Here is a 20,760-nt window from a genome sequence, read left to right as displayed (position 1 = left end):
GTCACAAAGGTGGAAAAACAATGGACATTTCATCTGCATAGAACAATATCAAAAGCTGACAGCCAGGAATTGTAGAAAAAGAAGCCCTTGGAGGGTCTAGCCAATTCATATAGAAATGGTGTAAAAAAAGTGGGGTGCTAACATGTACCCCTGATTTATGGAAGGGTGGCCGTTTCAACCCACTCTAGGCCTAAGGCCAGTTGGTGCATAAATGGCTTTAATTAAAATCAATAATCTCTTGGCAATACTTGTATGGAGCAATTTAAGCCCAAGTCTCTATCTGTTTATCAGATCAAAGATTGAAGACGAAACTGAAGCCCGTAAGTGGCTAGCCGCTAGTTGCACTGGCCAGCCTCATCTAAGCAATGTGGGTCCTGCTGTCATAAACACATGAGAATAGTCTGCTAGATCAGGCCAGTGCCCCAACTAGTCCAGCATTCCCTTCTCACAATTGTTGGCCAGATAGATGCCTGTGGGAAACTGTCATGTTACCCCTTGCTCTCCTTTCCTCTAAACTTAAAGCGTCCCAAATGCTGCAACCTTCATTCATGGGGGAGTCACTGCATTCCTGTGAACATTTTGACTTCCCTTTTCAGAACCCTTTCCAATGATGATATCCATCTCAAAGTAAGGTGACCAGAACTATACAGAGTAATTTTGCACGAAACAGCACACAGTCTATTTCCTTCAGTTGCAGGATGCTTCCAAATTGCAAAACACGTGCCTCTGAATGGCCCTAGGGCAGGCATAGGCAAACTCGGCCCTCCAGATGTTTTGGAACTACAACTCCCATCATCCCTGACCACTGGTCCTGTTAGCTAGGGATCATGGGAGTTGTAGGCCAAAAACATATGGAGGGCCGAGTTTGCCTATGCCTGACCTAGGGCATGCTATTTTAGCCTGGAATCAAAGGGTTGAGCCTCTATTTCTGTGCCAGCCACATCCTGTTTTTAGATATTATCTGAGCTCATCAGAGGATGGGTTGAGGGGATTTACCAGAGGAAATAAGCGGAAAGCACCAGAAAGTTAACATTTGATTCACTGCTGTCACTTTTTCTTTCTGTTTTTCTTTCGGGAGTGGTGGCAGTAAAAGTTGAAACATGGGAAATGGTTTTGATACACTATCTATAGTGCATCCAGACTGTCAAGAGTTTTGCAGGAGGGATCCAAGAGCATACTGGGAATTTAGGTTTGTGGAATTAAAGTGGATAAAAGCACACTTGCTACCCTAGTTAAGCCAGTGTGGTGTAGTGGTTAAGGTGTTGCACTAAGACATGGAAGACTAGGGTTTGAATCCCCATTTGCTCATGAAGCTCACTGGGTCAGCTTGGAACAATCACTCTTCGCCTAGCCTACATCACAGTGTTGTTCTGAGGGTTGCTCAAATGGGGGGGGGGAGAGGAGAACTCTGTATAGAAATAGGTGAAAATAAAATGAATATTTTTTCATTTCTCTCAGTTTCTCAATTTTCCAGTCTCCACATGTGATTAAAAAAAAAAATCCTTGTGGAAATTTGTCAGCATTTATGTGTGAATTTTACCTGCTTTCTACATTTTTATACGCAGTGTTTCCCAATACAGTATAGATATTTTTTGCCAAGCATTTTTCACTAATATAATGTATTTTTGCATGTTATTTTCACTAATATATACATTTCTATATGCACTTTACCCTAGTATGTGCAGTTTTGTACACATTACTTGGCTAGAGAACTGCACTGGAAAGTTCAGAGAGGCATGAATTTTAAAGGATGGCTGGGTTTTGGTTGACAAATCTGGTGAGTTGAAATGCAAATTTAATCAAATTTATCCCCCATCCTTGGCCCTAGTGCAGGAAACCCATTTTTTTAAAAAAACAAACAAACATACTTTGTGTGGTTAGAAAAGTTATGAGGAAATGCATTGAAGATGAGAATGAATGCTCAACAAAGACCTGCTACAATCTAATTCCCCAAATTACAATCTAATCAGCAAGCAAAGCAAGATGAATGTACAATCAACTGGTCATCAGAAGGAGCTCATAATATTTGAAAATAGGAACACACTTGTAACATTCCTACTTGTACACCGAGGCTATTACAAATCCCTTGTTCAACAGAGGCTGGCAATACACAACCCAGCAACCTCAGTCTGCCCACCTGACTGCCTTTATACTTATAACCATTCCAGGGTTGTGACCTTGGCTATCAGCTTCCCCCTCCTTAGTCTCAGGGTTGCCCTTGCAGAACTAGGCAGGAAGGAGAATAAGGGCAAGGCTATGATTAGTCCATCCTGTCATTGACTCACACCACCTACTGTTGCCCTCCCTGCCTTCTGCCCACCAGTCCTAATGAGCATCAGCCGCAACTGCCTGCTACATAATCCTTACAATGCCCAGCATTTGCCCCTGGGACCTTCTGTGCTTCACTCTTGAGTTACAGACCTTTCCCAGAAACAGAGAATGCTTCCTTACACTAAGTCACACTATTGGTCCATGTAGTTCAATATTGCCTATGCCAGGGGTCAGCAAACTTTTTCAGCAGGGGGCCGGTCCACTGTCCCTCAGACCTTGTCGGGGGCTGGACTGTATTTGGGGGGGGGATTAATGAATTCATATGCCCCACAAATAACCCAGAGTTCCAGTTACAGATAGGTAGCCGTGTTGGTCTGCCATAGTCAAAATAAAAAAAATCCTTCCAGTAGCACCTTAAAGACCAACTAAGTTAGTAAATAACCCAGAGGTGCATTTTAAATAAAAGGGCACATTCTACTCATGTAAAAACATGCTGATTCCCTGACCGTCCATGGGCCGGATTGAGAAGGCGATTGGGCCAGATCCGGCCCCTGGGCCTTAGTTTGTCCACCCATGGTCTATACTGACTGGCAATGTCTCTCCAGGATTTTGGACAGGGACACTCTCCCAGCACTATCAGGAAATGCTGGAGATTGAACCAGAAGTCTTCCTTATGCAAGGTGGATGCTTTACCACTGAGCTACAGCCTTTTCCTGGCATGTTGGGGGAGGGGTAGTACCTCTGGTGGGGGACACAATGTGCCACTCTTTTGGTATTTTGCTCACCTTTGGTCCACTCCCTGCACTCAGCTCTCACCTGGGGCTCCTAGAAGCTGTCAGCATGCGGCAGTGGCCACACCCCAGGAATTGCTTTGATTGGCCAGTTAAACCTGCTGAAAGTAGCTGATGGGTCTCAAACCCTTGGTGAATTAGGGACCTCCCTGCATGCAAAGACAGGTTCTGGTGGATTGCGCAGATGAGACCAATAGTGGGTCCAGCAGTCAAGAAAGTGGTTTCTGCATGGGCAGATGGGCCTCGTCAACTTGGGAAGGTATCCCTTCTTGGAGGACAACTCTGATCCTAAAGCTCTGCTGCCTTGTGGGGTATCTTTGGGAGAAGAAAAGGCTAAGGAGTAAACCCAATGCACATCTGGAACGTAGAACCTAAGACAGCTGGATGGTGCCTTGTACTCCGCCTTCTGGCAACTCCTGCAGCCAAGCTGGTGCCAAGCATATTGCTCTGCTTTCCTTTAAACCACATCAGCAAGGCTGAGAGGGAGTCTTGCCATCTGGGCAGCGCCCATACACACTGCCCATGCTTGTGCCCTATGGAGGTCACTTTGGTGCTGCCAATGCAGCAGTTTGGCTTCTCCCCAGAAGTGTACACCATTATCTCTCAAGACCGCTGGATGCCAACAGTCTTTCCTTTAAGACACATGAATTTAGGAAGCTGTCTTAACAGAGCGCTGGTCCACTAGCTGAGTATTGTCTGCACTGACTGGTAGTGGCTCTCCAGGATTTCAGATGAGGGGCTCCCCCAGCCCTTCTGAGAAATGCCAGACACTGAGCCTGGGAACTTTCACTAGCTACCACTGCCCTTGCCCTTGCTCCTGCTCCTCACTACATGGTTATGAAGCCTTCACTGCCCAGAGTCAGTAGTACTGATTTACTTTGCCTGTGCCAATTTAATGCCAACCTACCATACAGGGCTGTTGTAAGTATTGCCAGGCTAATGTATGCAATGCACATTGAACAGTTGGGATATGTTCTGTGAATGCTAAGTGTTGCTGTTGCTCTTAGTTAGGTACCTTGAGAATCACACACAGAACCACTTCCACGTGTCTTGGGAAAATGCCAGTTGTAAATGCTCAGGCTACACAGTTGGTGCTTCTTATTGTCTCCACCCTCATCATTCAGCCTGGACACTGAGATCCAGCACCGAGGGCCTTCTGGTGGTTCCCTCATTGCGAGAAGCCACGTTACAGGGAACCAGACAGAGGGCCTTCTCGGTAGTGGCACCTGCCCTGTGGAATACCCTCCCATCAGATGTGAAGGAAATAAGCAGCTATCCTATCTTTAAAAGACATCTGAAGGCAGCCTGTTCAGGGAAGTTTTTAATATTTAATGCTGTACTGTTTTTAACACTTGATTGGGAGCCGCCCAGAGTGGCTGGGGAAACTCAGCCAGATGGGCGGGGTATAAAAATAAATTATTATTATTATTATTAGGGTGAAACCAACTGCCCATCATGAGTTTACGGAGGATCAGAAGGGCCATTACTGAGCAAACGTAATCTGGAAATCTTTTTATTTCCCCACCCACCAACTTTGATGTTATTTTGGTCTTTTGAAGACTAGAAATTACGTATGAGAAGATAGCAATGATACCCCGCAAGGGTGAGATGGTTATGTGACTTCTTTAATAGTTACATTTTTTTAAAAAAAAAGGGTCATGTCTGTATCACACTTGTGCAAGGAGTCTCTTCAAGCATTTCCAGTTGGGTTGGTGGAGGGGAAGGAAGTATCTGCCTTGGGTGCTTAAATGTATTGTTTTAAAACCTACCATTAGTTGTGTGATTATAGATCACCTTGGGGTTTATGTGAAAGGCAATTATGTATTTATTAATTAAACCCGTGCAAAAATGAAGCAACTTGTGGAGGGTGACTAGAAGGCAGAAAACCTCAAGCAATCAAACATGCAGTGCTTACTGCAGGCAGACCCAGGCAATCAGTCATGCAGAACTGCAGCAGGATGTGGATGCTTTGATCATTCTTACTTATTGCAGCACACTGGAAGTTCTCTTGCAAGACACTAGTATGCAGGGGTGCCAACTTGAATAAAATATTTGGGAGCTAGGTAAGCCCCGCCCTGCATAATCTGTCTCAAGATGCAGTGCATGCACACCATTGGAATGGCAATACCCATCAACTTGAGAGGGGCTGGCCCCCTCAAATATTTTATTGAGGGACCTCAGTCCCTAGGAGTTGGCTCCTATGCTAGTGTGGGCCACCAGCTCAGTTTGTGAATAGGGACTGTGGAGCCTCGCACACAGAGCTGTGCTGCCTCATTCATCTCACATTAGTCACACAGCAAGTAGATTAGCCACTACAAATTAAGACACACAACAGTATGATCTGCCAGGAGGGAAGTTTCCTGGTAAAAGCCTGAAGTGCATACAGTTTTCTACTTCACGGTGCCCAAATGGAATGCGGTCAACCATTTAATAGTCCACTGGGATTTTTTCTGGTTACACAAAGCTAGATAGGAAACCAATTCATTTCCAGAAGGGTAATCTTGGTTTAATAGCCAATTTAAAAAAAACTAAAAAAAAACACGCAGAGAGAAATAAGTGGCTTGCCACACATTAGCCTTCAAGGACTAGTATTAGGCATTTTGGGAGGGCAATCTTTTCAAATTTACTTGTTTCCATATAAACAAATCTGACCAAACGAGCTTGGAGCACTTACTGGGTTATTGGCCCTGATCTAGAAACCATAGTTTGTAGACCATGCAGCAAGGATGGGAAAACGTTGGCTCTCCATGTAATTGATGGAATCCATCTCCCATAAGTCCTTGATCATTACCTATGCTGGGTGGGGTGCTGGGAATTGGGATCTGGAGAACCAAATCTTCTCCATCCCTGTTTTACAGGATTAGATCTCAACCTGGAGCTCAGTCCAAAAGCAAGATCCACTGGGATAAGTGAGTTTGGATTGTTGGTGGTGGTTCCTGGGCTTTCCTGACTGAGCCCCGACTCAGCCAGGGCTACACTGGTGTAAGTCACTTACCTCAGCTGAACTGAAGATAGGCTGGTGGAAGCCACTCACCCCGGCTTATCCAGCTGAACTTAAACCAGTGTAAGTCCCCCTGAAAGAGGCATTCTGGGGGTATAGCAGGGGCAGGACAGGGCAAGAAAACCTAGACCAACTGCTTTTAAGCTCACTCATATAATGTAGCACCTTGGTGGAACTTAACCAACAAAAAAGGTACCTTAAGTAGGGCATAAATGACACCAGCTTTCTATAATTAGGATTGCTCTGCTGCTTAGCTGAAGTTAGATCCATTGAAATCAAGGAGACAAGATCGTTATGATTTAAGTCCCATTTATTTTCTAAACGCTAACAATGGCTTAGAATGTCTCCAGACAGCTGCTGCAATGCATATTCCTAGCAACAACAACAAAAGAGCAAAATACAAAATATGAATGGTGATAACTTTTGAATGCAGAAGGAAAACATATGGAATAGAGATGGACTCTTGGTGAATTATTAGGATAATTATTAGGATTGTTAGGCTCATCCACACTTTCTCTTGTCCCACTGCTTTCCCCTGAGGAAAACTGCTCTTTAGCACTCAGTTGGAGCAAATGGCAAACCTTGTTTTCTCCAGATTGACTTTTGCTCTGATTTAGTGGTAAAGAGCAGCTTTTCCCTATGTAAGGAGCAGGGCAAGGGGAGAACCACTCAGACCTATGCTATCTAGGCAGGAGACAAGCAGATGTGTGGACAAGTCCCATGTTGGGCAATGTATTATGTATTGGATATTATACATTGTCCACAGTACTGAAGCATGCAACACCTCCCTCCCCCCCCCACCCACTTATATTAAGCTCATTGTATTATAAACACACAAAAACTGGATTCTCAGATACTTCCTAGAAAAATAAGTGCTATTTTATATGTAGACAGATACAGCTCTCCTTGTTTAAAAGGTTGGGAAGAACCATAGGAAAAAACATGTTCCGGCAAGCTTTGATCAGTCTGAAGACTGTTCACAAAAGTTTTTTAGCAGTTTAACAACCATTGAGAAAGAGATCTTCCACAAAATCCTCCATTGATTCTACAAAGTCGTGGCACAAAGCACAAGATGAGTCAGTAGGCCACCATTCAATCCATGTCATGGCATCTAATGGATACTGGTATCTACAAAAAAGGGAGAAGGATAGGGGCATTTTAAACTAAGTGAAATAATGGAAGGAACGCAAACTGCTAAAGTAAATTTGATGGATCTGGCCAGTGATGTGTGTCTTGGTCATTTACAGTTAACACTACTGCAAGATGCACTACATGGGACTGTCTTTGAAGAGTGTTCAGATACTCGCGGGTGCAAAAAAATTCATTCTGTTTTAATGCTTAATTTGTTCTAGCAATTTCATTAGTTTCCAAGGGTGGTCATACACCATGTAGGGGGCCTTCTTTGCATCAAAAGGCAGTCTAAAATTATTATCATAACTAACTAAATAAAAACCTGCGTGTCTATTTTCTACTGTAGGTAGTGCTCAGGGCACAATGCTAAAACTATACTATACATTATGGAAGGAGAGACCTCCATTGAACATTTAACTTTATGCATTTTAAAGACTGTCACCAATTAAGTTCTACTCAGAGAACACCCATTGAAATTAATGGTTTATCTCTCCACCTCTCTTCACCCCAGTCTGCAAAAAAACCAAAACACCTTCAACTGCTCCCTGAAATATTTTGGGTTGTGACCAACTGAACTGTACTGTACTGAACTGTAGACCTTTTGAAAATAATGGAAATAGTCTGACATTGGGTACAACTCTTTCTCTTGCAATGCAGAGGTGAAGAATATATTTGGGTAATCTCCAAAATAGCACTATTACCACCTCACCACTTCCCCATCATCCCAAATATTGCTGCTACAATCCTAATGTGTAGAATGGAGTATCCTGTTCAGGTTTCTAAGCAGCTAGCCCTGTTCTCTTCCTGAATACTCTATTTCCCACCCCCTCTTCATTGGGCTATTTCCCACCCCCTCTTCATTGGGCTATTTATTGGGATCCCTACTTAGGTTTCTCCTCACCCCCACCTACATAAGATACCCTCGACTTTTCTCTAAATTAAAAAAGCCCCGAACATATTCTTTACATATCATGCACTGTAAATCCAAGCTTACTTACTTGGCATTGGCACCATCTCCTATCTTCAAGGCCTCTTTCCCCATGATCAGGTAATTCTCTCCTGGATTAAGCTGAACATCGACACATGAATTCTTTTTAATAAAGATGACTTCTGAGTTCTTCTGAGCAAAAGCCTCCCCTGGAGTAAAAATAGAAGGTTAGAAGGAGCCCAAAGGCCAGCTAGTAGTTCTGTCATTTCTACAAGACAGAACCACAAAGATAAAATTTATATTTATTGTTCTGCCCATGTTTGCCTCTGACCCTGGCATGCAGCCCTCAGAAGGCTGCCCAGATGGGAAGGTGGCCCTTGGGGTGAAAAATGTTTCCCACACCTACTGGGGGCAAAAGAGAAGGAAATGGCCATGACTTCATGCTCTCTTCATGGAATACTTTGGGAGGGGTGGGGATCTTCCTGAGATTAGTAAAGGTAAAGGGACCCCTGACCGTTAAGTCCAGTCGCGGACAACTCTGGGGTTGTGGCGCTCACCTTGCTTTATTGGCCAAGGGAGCCAGCATACAGCTTCCGGGTCATGTGGCCAGCATGACTAAGCTGCATCTGGCGAAGCCAGAGCAGTGCACAGAAATGCCATTTACCTTCCTGCCGGAGCACTTGCACTTTGACGAGCTTTCGAACTGCTAGGTTGGCAGGAGCAGGGACCGAGCAACGGGAGCTCACCCCGTTGCGGGGATTCGAACCACCGACCTTCCGATCTGCAAGCCCTAGGCTCTGTGTTCCTGAGATTACTGGATGACGACTCCCACCATTCCTTTGGCTAGTTAAACAATCTATGGCCTTCTAAACGGTGGTAGGGTGTTGTTACTATGTTATGTGTTTTTGTGTTTTTATATTGTAAACCACTCTGTGGTCCTTGGATGAAGGGCGGTATAGAAATTTAATCAAACAAACAAACAAATCTCTGGCCATTGGCTTGATGGGGATTGGGACTCCAACAGTAACTGGAAAGCCACAGGGTTCGCTGCTCCCGTTGTATCTTAATGGAATCATTTCAGCTCAGGATAACAAATGCTCTCACCTCTTTTATAGAGATCTAGGACAGTTGCAGTGTATTTAACAAAGCTTCCTTCTGGCTTGGAGGACAGGATATTCACTTTATAGACTACAGAGGAGAAATAATAATAATAAAAAACCAGTAACAACAATGCTGGACAAAGGTTCATTCTTGAGTGTGTTCATTAAAAGTGACGGTAAGAGTCTCTGCAATTTCTCTGAGCAGAGGTGGAAGGCTGCTATCACCAATTCCCACCATCAATAGCAGACAGCATGTTTTCATCTGTGACGTCCTGATGATGGAAGTCCAGTTAAGTCATTTTTGTTCCCCTGGGGATTTTAAATAATTGTTTGTATTTTAAGTTTTGGTATTCAAAGTCACAAGAGGACTACCTTCAATGTGGGCTGAGGAGGATCCAGTTGTTCAGCTCCACTCCACTGCCACAGGAGCGGGCTCTGATGCATAGTAGGAAAAGGTCAAAGGGCAACACCAGGATTCCCCCATGGTCATCTTGCAGGTTTCCCTTTGGGGCTTCTGGTTACCACTGTGAGAACGGACTAGATGGGATCTTTGAACTGACCCAGCAGGGCTCTTTTTATAGTCTGAAGACCAGCCTTAGGGCAGGAAATGCCCCCTAAATAATCCTGGCACCTTGCTACTTATATTCCTGAAGCAGATTTGAGCGCAACTTTTGATGTGGGGGTCTTTTGTAAGTTGTCTGAGAGCCTCCTGGTGCTATAACGCAGGATATAAGTATTCTAAATAAAAATTTAAAAGGGCTGAAAGGTTGCTGAATTTTAAACACTAGACATTAAATTTTCACTGTTGGTTTAGTTAGTATTTGGGCCATTTGCTTAAAGGTAAAGGTAAAGGTACCCCTGCCCAAACGGGCCAGTCTTGACAGACTCTGGGGTTTGTGCGCCCATCTCACTCAAGAGGCCGAGGGCCAGCGCTGTCCGGAGACACTTCCGGGTCACGTGGCCAGCGTGACAAGCTGCATCTGGCGAGCCAGCGCAGCACACGGAACGCCGTTTACCTTCCCGCTGGTAAGCGGTACCTATTTATCTACTTGCACCCGGGGGTGCTTTCGAACTGCTAGGTTGGCAGGCGCTGGGACCGAGCAGCGGGAGCGCACCCCGCCGCGGGGATTCGAACCGCCGACCTTTCGATCGGCAAGCCCTAGGCGCTGAGGCTTTAACCCACAGCGCCACCCGCGTCCCGCCATTTGCTTACAGGATTTAATTTGCTTTATTGCACATCTTATTGGGATTTTTTTAAAAAATTAATTAATATTTCCCCATATTACAGTAAAATAACAACTACAAAAATCAAATAAATAGAATATGGAGTCATCTCTTAAAAGTAATTATTGGATAACTCCCAGGTCACTCTTAACTACAGAGTGATTTAGTAGTCAGACTATCTGTCTCACTGTTATCAATCACTAAATAATTATCTTCTGTCAGCAGGAGCTAACAGAGAGACAGCCGAATCACTATTCCTCTCTCCTGGAAGTCCACACATCTCATTGTTTTAATTGGCATTACAAACTGTCCTGAGTTTAATATTACACCAGGTGACATATATAAATATAAAATTAAAGATCATCTCCAGAGGGTGGAAAGTTTGGGCATTTGCTAGAATCCCAAGAACAGCAGAGGAGCCTGAAACCCTAAGAGTGCAACCATTTCCATATTTTTCAGAGTATCCAAGATAATCAAATGCAATACAAGAAAATGAGTACTTTTAATACCCTGCCTTTTTCACATGGGAGGGAGGCTGCACCTGAGGGTCCCAAAATCACTGGCCGGTAAGATTTTACAATATCTGAACCTGATTTCCATGTTGCATGCTTGCCAGAACACACTAAAATGGAGGCAACCAATATGTTGCCCTCAAGATGCTAGACTACAGCTGGCAACAGCCCTGGAGATCTGAACATGCTCATAAAGGTAAAGGTAAAAGGACCCCTGACCATTAGGTCCAGTCATGGCCAACTCTGGGGTTGCGGCGCTCATCTTGCTTTACTGGCTGAGGGAGCCGGCATACAGCTTCCGGGTCATGTGGCCAGCATGACTAAGCCACTTCTGGTGAACCAGAGCAGTGCACGGAAACGCCGTGCTCATAATTTGCTCTTAAACATTCTCAGGCACAATCTGAGACTATAGTACCCAACTCCAAACCACAGTGTTGCTCCTTTACTCCAGTGTTGCTCCAATCCCATTTTTGATTTGGGGGGGGGGTGTTCTGAGCATCATTAGGCCCTAACTGAGGAATAAAATAATTCAGTTGATAATTAATGCTAGATCAAGCTGTAAGGTCTCTGTCAGGGAACTGACATCGGAGGGAGAGGCGAAGGGGAGGCTCCCAGATGATGCTGGCGAAGGACCCAGCAGCAGGGGGAGAAACAGCTCAGTAGAGGGGGAAGCCAATCAGCGCAACACCAGGGATAAAGGGAGACAGGCGGGGGAATTGGAGAGAGGGCTCCAGGACTCTTCACTGGACATCAGTGAGGAGAGCCCAGGTCCTCTGCTACCCATGCCTTCCCTGCGCAGAAGACTCCCGCGCAGTGAGAGGAGGAGGAGACTGGGTGTCAAACAACTTTTATGTTGGAAGAGGTTCAAGAAACGCCCACTGACGGATTCTGCCAGTGACTGAGGCAGCTACCATGAGAAGGGGCTGTGCAGTCAGAAAGGTTTAACAAGGCAAATAAACCGAGAAAGGCACCAGTTTACGCACGAGTAACTCATACCTATTACAGTCTCCTAGATCAAGCTGACCCAGACACTACCACCTAGAATCTTACAGCAGCTCTGGAGTGCAGAATATACTTTCCCATTGGTCTTGAAGCTTGCAAAGGATGTGGACAGAGGCTGAACCTCTTCTGAGCATGCTAAGACTGGTCAGGTCTCTTTAAACAGAGGTTGGATCAGTCAGGACCATGGACAGTTCCCAGTGGGGCCCTACTAGCTCAAGGATTCACTCCTGTTGGGGGTGTTGTCTAGCAGAGAGCTGGAGCCTTCAGCCTTTGAGTCAAGTATGAAGGCCCACATCCTCAGACTGGGAGATCACAGGGGGAAGTGCTGAAGGGTACTGTGTCTCTTTGTGACACAGCCTGTACCTCTTCTGCTTCATGGCACCATGATTACACAAACACAAGAAGAGCCCTGCTAGATCAGGTTGTAGGCCCATCTAGTCCACAATCCTATTCTTCTTTAGTCCACAACCCTGTTCTCACAGTGGATGACATGATGGCAAGCACATGTCTCAACAGGAAACACACAATCAGGACCTGATAGCAACAGAATTCTCCCTACTTGTACTTCCCAGCAACCCATATTGCCTCTGACTCTTGAGGGAGAATATATCCATCATGGCTAGGAGACATTGATGGCCTTCTCCTCCATGAATTTGTCTAATCCTGTATTCCAGCTTCCTGGACGGCTTTTAAAACACTGCCCTGCTAGTCAGATTCTAGCTGTCATCAAGTCAGCTGTCTGAGGGACAAACTGCCCTGTGCTCCTGGCTTGGTCATTAACACCAGTTCTGTTCCTGGATCTGATGAAGGAAGGGTGCTTTCAGGGAAGAGACTGACACTGGCTGTAACTTTAATAACTATAACTTGGAAGAATTTGTGCTTGTGCTTGCTTTCCCCTCCTCCCTCCCACTCCTTTCTCCTTGTGTGTCGTGTATTTTTAGACTGTGAGCCTGACAGGAGGGGCTACCTTCATACTATTTTTAAAGCCTTTCTGGAACCCTTTTTAGTTGAAAGGCAGAGTAAAAATGCTGAAAGGAAATATGTGGGGGGGACGGGACGAATAGCATGCACCAACCCTCAAAATCTTACCATATGCAATGTCCTTCTGGCATGCCACTTCATTCCGAGAATTGAAACTTATAGACCCATCCAGTCTTTTCTGCATGCGGCCACATTCCGCTATATTTGATCAAAACAGAGAAACAGCACAAGAAGAAACTTTTTGCCTTGTTCCAACTTCCTTCCCCCCTCCCACCCCAATTTCTGCTTAAGTTGTTCAAGTTCAGCGAACCAAGAGAATCCTTTAATTCTTCCTACAAATTAAAGGACAGGGGACTAAAAAAACAGCCCAATAAGGCTGAACGACCTCAGCAGCCATGGAATGCTGAATTACTACTGTGGGAGGGGAACAGAATGGAATGGCTTGAAGGTTGGTGTTGCTGGCTGGAACATTTTGTTGTAGCTCACACTTATAAATTCCTATTAACAGCAGGAAACACTTTCACACTAAGGCCCTCAATGCAATGAGTCACATTACACGATCCTGTAAAATATTAGCAATTTAAACGCTGGCAGCAATGTCACTTGGGAAGTGAGTTACACTGAAGTCAGTAGGAATGTACTTGCATGTAGAGTGAGGGAGATATTTGATTCCATTCTTATTTAAAGCCGAATTTATCAAATTTGCACTTTCCAAAACAATATGAGAACCAAAACACGACAACCCTCAAAATGGGCACTTATCTGAAATTTGCTATGCTGTTCTACATCCAAACAGTATTTTTATATATTAGGGGAACATGTGCACAAATATGAATATATTAGTGAAAATAACATACAAAAAGGCATTCTGCAAGCCATTTCTCCTAATATATTAGTCAAAACTGTTTATTGGAAGAAATGTTGAAGAAATTTTATTAGGTTTTTTTTTTAAGGAAAATTTGCAAATTGCTACAGAAATGTGGAAAACTGAACTGAAGATTGGAAAAATCAAACAGAGAGAACTAAAACTGGCAAATTATTCCATCCCCATTTGCAGAGAAACATTTTTACCTTCCATACATTTGCACTCTAACCCTTCACAGAGTCTTACGAGTGAGTCTTCTCCATAAGGATCGTAAAATACAGAGCACTGTTTATCTGTGGGAAATCAAAGTTTCAGAAAGAAAGAGAGTGGTGGTTGCCAAAGTCCCACGAGCCAAGATGTAAACAAGAATACAGAGCAATTCTACTGAGAAACTCAGAAAGAATTCGGAGCCCTAATGAGGACCAAATAAGATGTGAAATTGTGGACATGACTGCAATTAGCACACGTGTCTTTTGTTATGTAAACAGCAGCAGATAAAAAGCCTGAGAAGCTTTGGAATAGTGTGGTGTGGCTAAGGGGAGTTTTTCTCTCACCTCTTCAAAGCTACTGTTTGCATTTCAGGGGAAACTCCTCTTGACACGAAAGGGAGTTGCTTCCCACGAAAAGCAAACAACTACAGAGAGGAGATTTTTGTTGCGATCATGACAAAGAGGGAAAGAATTCAACTCCCCCACCCCACAGCTCCATGCCCACTCCCGACTTCTTCATAGCAACTATTTCCATAACCAAGAACCCTGTGTAATTAATTTCATTCGTGCAATTAATGTAATGTCACATTTGGTCCTGGAGATCACACCACTCTGACTGGTGCATTACTGGCTTCAGACATGACAGAGGTGTGGCTCAAGTGCCCTTGGGCTGGCCCTCTGGTGGTCTTACCCAGCGGAGGCAGCACTAGTGTAAGCAGCACCAGGTGGCTAGGGTTAGCCCCCATTCCCAGTAATATCCTCTATATAGTGTTGCTCCAGGGCACTGTGGGAAATTAAAATGGCAGCTAAGCCCAGTCACCTGGTGCTACTTGGGGAGCTGGGCCAGGCAAATTTATTTCCAGGAGGGCTCAGGGCAGGGATCAATGATGGACCCTCCTGAGATGCCAGAGTCCTGGCAGCTGCTCAAGGATGCAAGCACTAGTGCAAGTCCAGCTGTGAAGATCAAGTGGGGAAAGGGAACAGAGGGAAGCTGCCTTAACCCCTGTCAAACCACTGCTTAATCTAGCCCAGCACTGTCAACACTCAATGACAGTGGTCCTCCAGGTCTTCAGAAAGAGGTCCTTCCAAGACCTGCCTGGATTGAAATCTGGACCTCTTGCACCCAAAGCCTTCTATATACTGCCATAGAGCAATGGTCCATTGCTTAGGGCAGAGTTCTCAAAACTTTTCATGCTGGTGACACACTTTTTAGGCATGCATCATTTCGAGACACAGTAATTCAGTTTTACTAGCAAACCAAACTGTTATGTACTGAGTTGAATAGGATCCAAACTGCAGCAGTCTGATCGGTCCTAGAACAATAGGATTCAGAATGCAGCAGTCTGATTGGTCCTAGAACAATAGGATCCAGAATGCAGCAGTCTGATTGGTCCGCAGGAGCCACCCAATCCAGCTCCACGTGGAAGTGAATCCGCAACCTGATTGGCCTACAGGAGAATCCCGGAATTAGCCAATCATGTGGGGCCCATTGTGTAAATAATGTATATAAAGCAGGCATTTTGGAGGAACTTCCATTCCTCACTACTATGAGCTGAATAATGAGCATGAAATCCACGCTCGACTCCGAGTATATTTCACAAACTAACTCCTTTCCAGCCCTGGTAGAAGAGCAGGGAGCATTCACACGACACACCTACACACTGCAGCCGACACACTAACGTGTTGTGACACACAGTTTGGAAAGCTCTGGCTTAGAGGAACTGTCTCCTTACCAGGGGTGTGGTATTCATACACTGTGAAGCTTCCTGGGCTTGCCATTCCAACACGGAATACTTCTGTTACTCGGAACCCAATGCACAGAAATTCATTTGCTGGAATCTTATTGGAAACAGAAAACAAGTTAGGATGGATTGACTTGAGGAATTTCCCCAAAACCATGGGGCCTATTTTCCCCCAATCTCCTTGCATTGTAAGTCCAGAGAGTCCAAGTTCATTCATGCAAAACAGTCATGGGGAAGAAATGTAAATTTAGCCCCTGCAAAATAAAATTTCAATGAAATCTACTTGTGGTGTATGGCAAAAAGGTGGCACCATGCAGGGCAATGTGCCCCCCCCTGCTAATTCCACACAAACATCCTCCCTACAAGCACAGGGCAGTATCCAACTCACTCTTTCCATTAGTATAAGGATTTCCATTCTTACAATGAAACCTCATCACAGCGCCCTCCCCAAATCTGCTCTGAATGGTTAGTGCTGAGCTAAGCAATGGCTTGGTGTGTTGTCCAAACCCAGGTTCATGGTTTAGCTCTCTCCAAACTAACCACATGCTGTATGGGACAGCTAAACTGCAACCTCAGGAAACTGCCTTATACAGAGTCAGATAGGAGGTCCATCTAGCCCAGGGGTCTGCAACCTTTAAGACAAAAAGAGCCACTTGGACCCATTTCTGAAGGGAAAAAAACTGGGAGCCGCAAAACTCGTCATTATAAAAATAACTTTTTTATTATTTCTTTGTTTGACCCCTCAGAATTACTCCTCCTCATAGAAATAAACGTTAAATTAACAAGTTACCTTTTTGTGTGTGTGTGTTCTTCACTCCCTTTCAAAACAGTGACCAGCGTACATGCCCCTTACAATGCAGCGGGCGGGCGGGAAGGTGACGTCGGAACGGTGCGTGACTAACGCACGCACCGCCCCCATGCGACGTCACAGCCAGTACAGCGCCCGCCACAGTAGGGAGTGTTGGGGCACACAATGCACCTCCTCCCCTCGCTAGTATCCGCCCCGGAGCCGCGGCAAAGGTGTAAAAGAGCCACATGCGGCTCCGGAGCCGCGGGTTGCAGACCCCTGATCTAGCCCAATATTGCCCACACTGCCTGAGAGTGGATCCCCTGGAAATCAGGCACGCGTGTTTCTCTGAGCCCTAACTGGAGACACCAGTGATAAAGCCTGGACCTTCTGCATCATCATCATCATCTTACTGACCCAGAAACTCCAGCGGGTGCAGAATGCCGCGACGAGACTCCTTACGGGGTCCTCGCTGCGAGATCACATTCACCTGGTGCTATACCAGCTGCACTGGCTCCCGGTGGGGTACAGGATCAGGTTTAAGGTGCTGGTTTTAATCTTTAAAGCCCTATACGGCCTAGGACCCTCGTACCTACGGGACCGCCTCTCCTAGTATGTCCCACAGAGAAACTTACGGTCTTCAAAGAAAAACATCTTGAAGGTCCCAGGCCACAGAGACGTTAGGCTGGCCTCAACTAGAGCCAGGGCTTTTTCGGCTGTGGCTCCGATCTGGTGGAACACTCTGTCCCAAGAGACTAGGGCCCTGCGGGACCTGACATCTTTCCGCTGGGCCTGTAAGACAGAGCTGTTCCACCAGGCCTTTGGCCAGGGCACAGCCTGACCCCCCTCCTTTGGTAATCCTCATAGAACTCTAGCCTAATGGTTGCCATCAATTTGAACTGAATTAATTTTATAATGAAATGATTTTAGAATGTTGTACTATTTTATTGTTGTTAGCCGCCCTGAGCCCGGCTTCGGCTGGGGAGGGCGGGATATAAATAAAATTTATTATTATTATTACTTTTATTTGTACTCCACCCACCTGACTGGGTTGCCCCAACCACTCTGGGTGGTTCTGCCACCAAGCTATGGACCTTCCCATGGCTCAGCTCAGCATAATAGTGCAAGCAACAAAATGACCAGGGAGAAGCAAAGTGGCCATGATCTTCTCTTCCAGAGCCTACACATTTTGCACTAAGCCATGGTCTGACTTAAGTGCAAATCAGGCAAACCCAAGCACCTCTCCCCCTGCCACTGCAATTTGGAACACAAACTGCAACTGTATTTGAGTAAAAGGTGGAAAATATTGGGATATCCGGTCATAGCCAGCTTGCATCACATTGTAGTCTGGCCTCAAGTATCTCAGTCGTTGGCACGTTTTTAATTTGTTTTTAAAGTTTCTAGCCATTGGTTTTCACTGGTTAGGAAAGATGCCTCAGTACCCTGAAAAACTCAATCCTCTATTCCCCTTTTTTGATACCCGAAAGAATGCTCTATGCAGATTTGAAAACCTGGCATAACAGATCATAATTAATTATTAATAATACACTGCATGATGGTTATGATAATGATAATAACAATGAATTACAAGTCAATCCTACCCTTCCTCCCAAGCAACAAACACCAGACTGGTAAAACAATGTTGCGTGTCAAGACCCCAAGGCCTCCCCCTTATGTTGAATAATGTGGAAACTGTATATTGGGTTAATGAGCAAAATTTAGGCCACAACTTTATTGGTTGCAGAATGTGAGTGGTATTGGCTTAGGCACTGGAATTGAACTGACTACCGGTATATCTGACTCCTGCACGCCATGCAGGAAGTCTCACAAGGGTTAACCACCAGTAGGGGGAGCCCTGTTGATGTACATCAGGGACGTCCAACAGGTCGATCATGATCTACTGGTAGATCCCCGGGAGGTCTTGGTCGATTGTGGTCGATCGCTGGGTCCCTTTCCTTAGCGTTGGTAAAATAGAATCTTGCCCTGCCCACCATTGTTGCATGAGCTGCAGAACAGAAGATGGAGTTTACTCAGCGAGTAAGCTCTTTCTCCCTTGAGCTTAGGCTTGAATTCACAAAAATCTGTGCTTTCCTCCTACCTAAAAAAGCTCAACAACTTTGACCTGAACCCCCAAAAGGGGGGCAGATCAATGCCAGTTTTTAATTCTGTGAGTAGATCGCAGTCTCTTGTTAGTTGTCCACCCCTGATGTACATCAACTCAGAGCTCCCCCCAGGGTCACCAGAAAGTCGTGCCATGGCCCTAACCTCCACCTGGGCTTCGGACAGGAACCACGACCCCCGGCTTCCTTTAATGGAATACCCTTTTAAATGGAGGGGCAGGTGATGGCCACACCTCCCCTCCCCCAAACCAGGTTTTTACCAATGCCTAACCATCAAACCTTGGGACGTGGGTGGCACTGTGGGTTAAACCACAGAGCCTAGGACTTGCTGATCAGAAGGTCGGTGGTTCGATTCTCCGCAACGGGTGAGCTCCCGTTGCTCGGTCCCAGCTCCTGCCAACCTAGCAGTTTGAAAGCACGTCAAAGTACAAGTAGATAAATAGGCACTGCTCCGGCGGGAAGGTAAACGGCGTTTCCGTGCGCTGCTCTGGTTCGCCAGAAGCGGCTTAGTCATGCTGGCCACATGACCCGGAAGCTGTATGCCGGCTCCCTCGGCCAATAAAGCGAGATGAGTGCTGCAACCCCAGAGTCGGTCACCACTGGACCTAATGGTCAGGGGTCCCTTTACATCCTTTCCCACCTAACCACTAAACCTTACAAAAGTTATGACAAAAACCAAATGGCCAGTGCCAATTTGCCAAGTGGAAAAATTCCTACCAGGCCCCTCAACAGCGACCAACTGAGGTCCATAGCAAGGCCAATATGACAAACACATGAAAAGAGGGCGGGAGATCAGCGGAAGCCAGAACCAGAAGGGAGATCCCCCCCCCACCATGCAGCTGTTTAAAAGGGGTAAGCCATGCCCCCCAGCCAACCAGATTTGCTGGCTGGGGGCCGTGATGTGGCTGGTGTCTCCCTAATGACGAGGGGGCTTAGCCCAGCCCCCGCTGAGTGCGGAGGCCACGTGGCCTGCCCGCAACACCACCCACTGGGAAGTGGACCAGCCTTATCCAAAAAAAAAACACTTTAAAAAATCAAAAACTTATGTTTTTGCCCAAATCAGTTTCCCCCTACACCAGTTGCACAACTTGGTGGATAATTCTGAGATACTGGTTCCTGATAAGAATTAGGAGAAGATCCAGCCCTGGCACAGAAGAACTGGAAAATGACTATAACCGATGAAACATTTTATTTTAATGAAAAGGACAGAGAAGCCATAGAGAACCTACCGAGTCTATTTGCACCAGAACATGTCCATTGGTTATCTCATAGCTTGCAATCAACTGGTCAATGTTATTCGCAAGCTGAGCAGGGAGAGAGAGAGAGAGAGAGAGATAATTCAGCAACTAGTTTTGGTTGTGACCACAAGAACAGCTATAGTAACATATACAGTGCCTTCTTTCTAGCGAAAAATAGTTCCAGTACTCACTGACAGTGCCTGCACCCGCCCCGCCACAACCATCATGAGCTCTGCCAGCGAGGCAACCAGGGCACATGCGGCTAGCAGCCAGGGCAGGGCAGTGTGTCACATGCTGTGTCCCCCACTCTCACACTCCTCGGGGAGTGGGACACTTGCATTCCAGCCAGCCCTGGGGAGGAAAAGGTGTTGGTAGTGCATACTAGAGCATACTACCAGAAAAAAAGCACAGACTCTATAGCAGAAAGCCGTAAAAATAGGCTATGATGGTGCGAGTGGAATTGGGTTGCATGTTTTCATGAAATGGCTGTCATGTTAAGCTGGTAATCTAACCTGAACTGGGCTGGTTTCAGCTTGAGGGAGGCCTTGTCAAGAGGACCGCCTCTTACACTGGAGGATGCCCAGACTTGGGGTTACCCGGTGGCAGTGGAAAGTGACAACATGCTGCCATTTTATTTTTTTCACAATGCCCCAGGACAACATGGTGCATAGGACTGCAGAGCTACTAGCCACAATGGCCATGTTCTCCCTCCAGAGTCAGAGTCAGAGTTGCCAGGAATCACAAGTAGGGGGAGATCTCAGGTCCTGCTTGGGGACTTTCCACTGGGACATCTGGTTGGCTGTTGTGAGAACAGAGTGCTGGACCAGACGGGCCTTTGGCCTGATCCAGCAGAGCTAT

The 20,760-nt window shown here is 45.8% G+C and overlaps 1 protein-coding gene across 2 annotated transcripts in view; it reads right to left on the bottom strand.

Moving 5' to 3' along the window:
• Positions 1–6,355: 6,355 nt before the first annotated feature.
• C5 (complement C5) overlaps positions 6,356–20,760 on the bottom strand; it is a 74,317-nt gene continuing 59,912 nt past the window's right edge. For both annotated transcript variants that reach the window (XM_082208778.1, XM_082208777.1), the window contains exons 35-41: positions 19,894–19,968; positions 15,749–15,854; positions 14,013–14,099; positions 13,050–13,139; positions 9,227–9,310; positions 8,193–8,331; positions 6,356–7,191 (exon numbers count right to left, since the gene is read on the bottom strand). In XM_082208778.1, the coding sequence (XP_082064904.1) occupies positions 7,062–7,191; positions 8,193–8,331; positions 9,227–9,310; positions 13,050–13,139; positions 14,013–14,099; positions 15,749–15,854; positions 19,894–19,968 (711 nt within the window). In that variant the 3' untranslated portion in view covers positions 6,356–7,061. The remainder of the gene's footprint in view (positions 7,192–8,192; positions 8,332–9,226; positions 9,311–13,049; positions 13,140–14,012; positions 14,100–15,748; positions 15,855–19,893; positions 19,969–20,760) is intronic.

Source organism: Podarcis vaucheri, assembly GCF_965113315.1.
Source record: "Podarcis vaucheri genome assembly, chromosome: Z".
Classification (NCBI taxonomy): domain Eukaryota; kingdom Metazoa; phylum Chordata; class Lepidosauria; order Squamata; family Lacertidae; genus Podarcis; species Podarcis vaucheri.
Note: the sequence above shows the minus strand (reverse complement) of the source record. Positions and strands in the feature narration are given on the sequence as shown.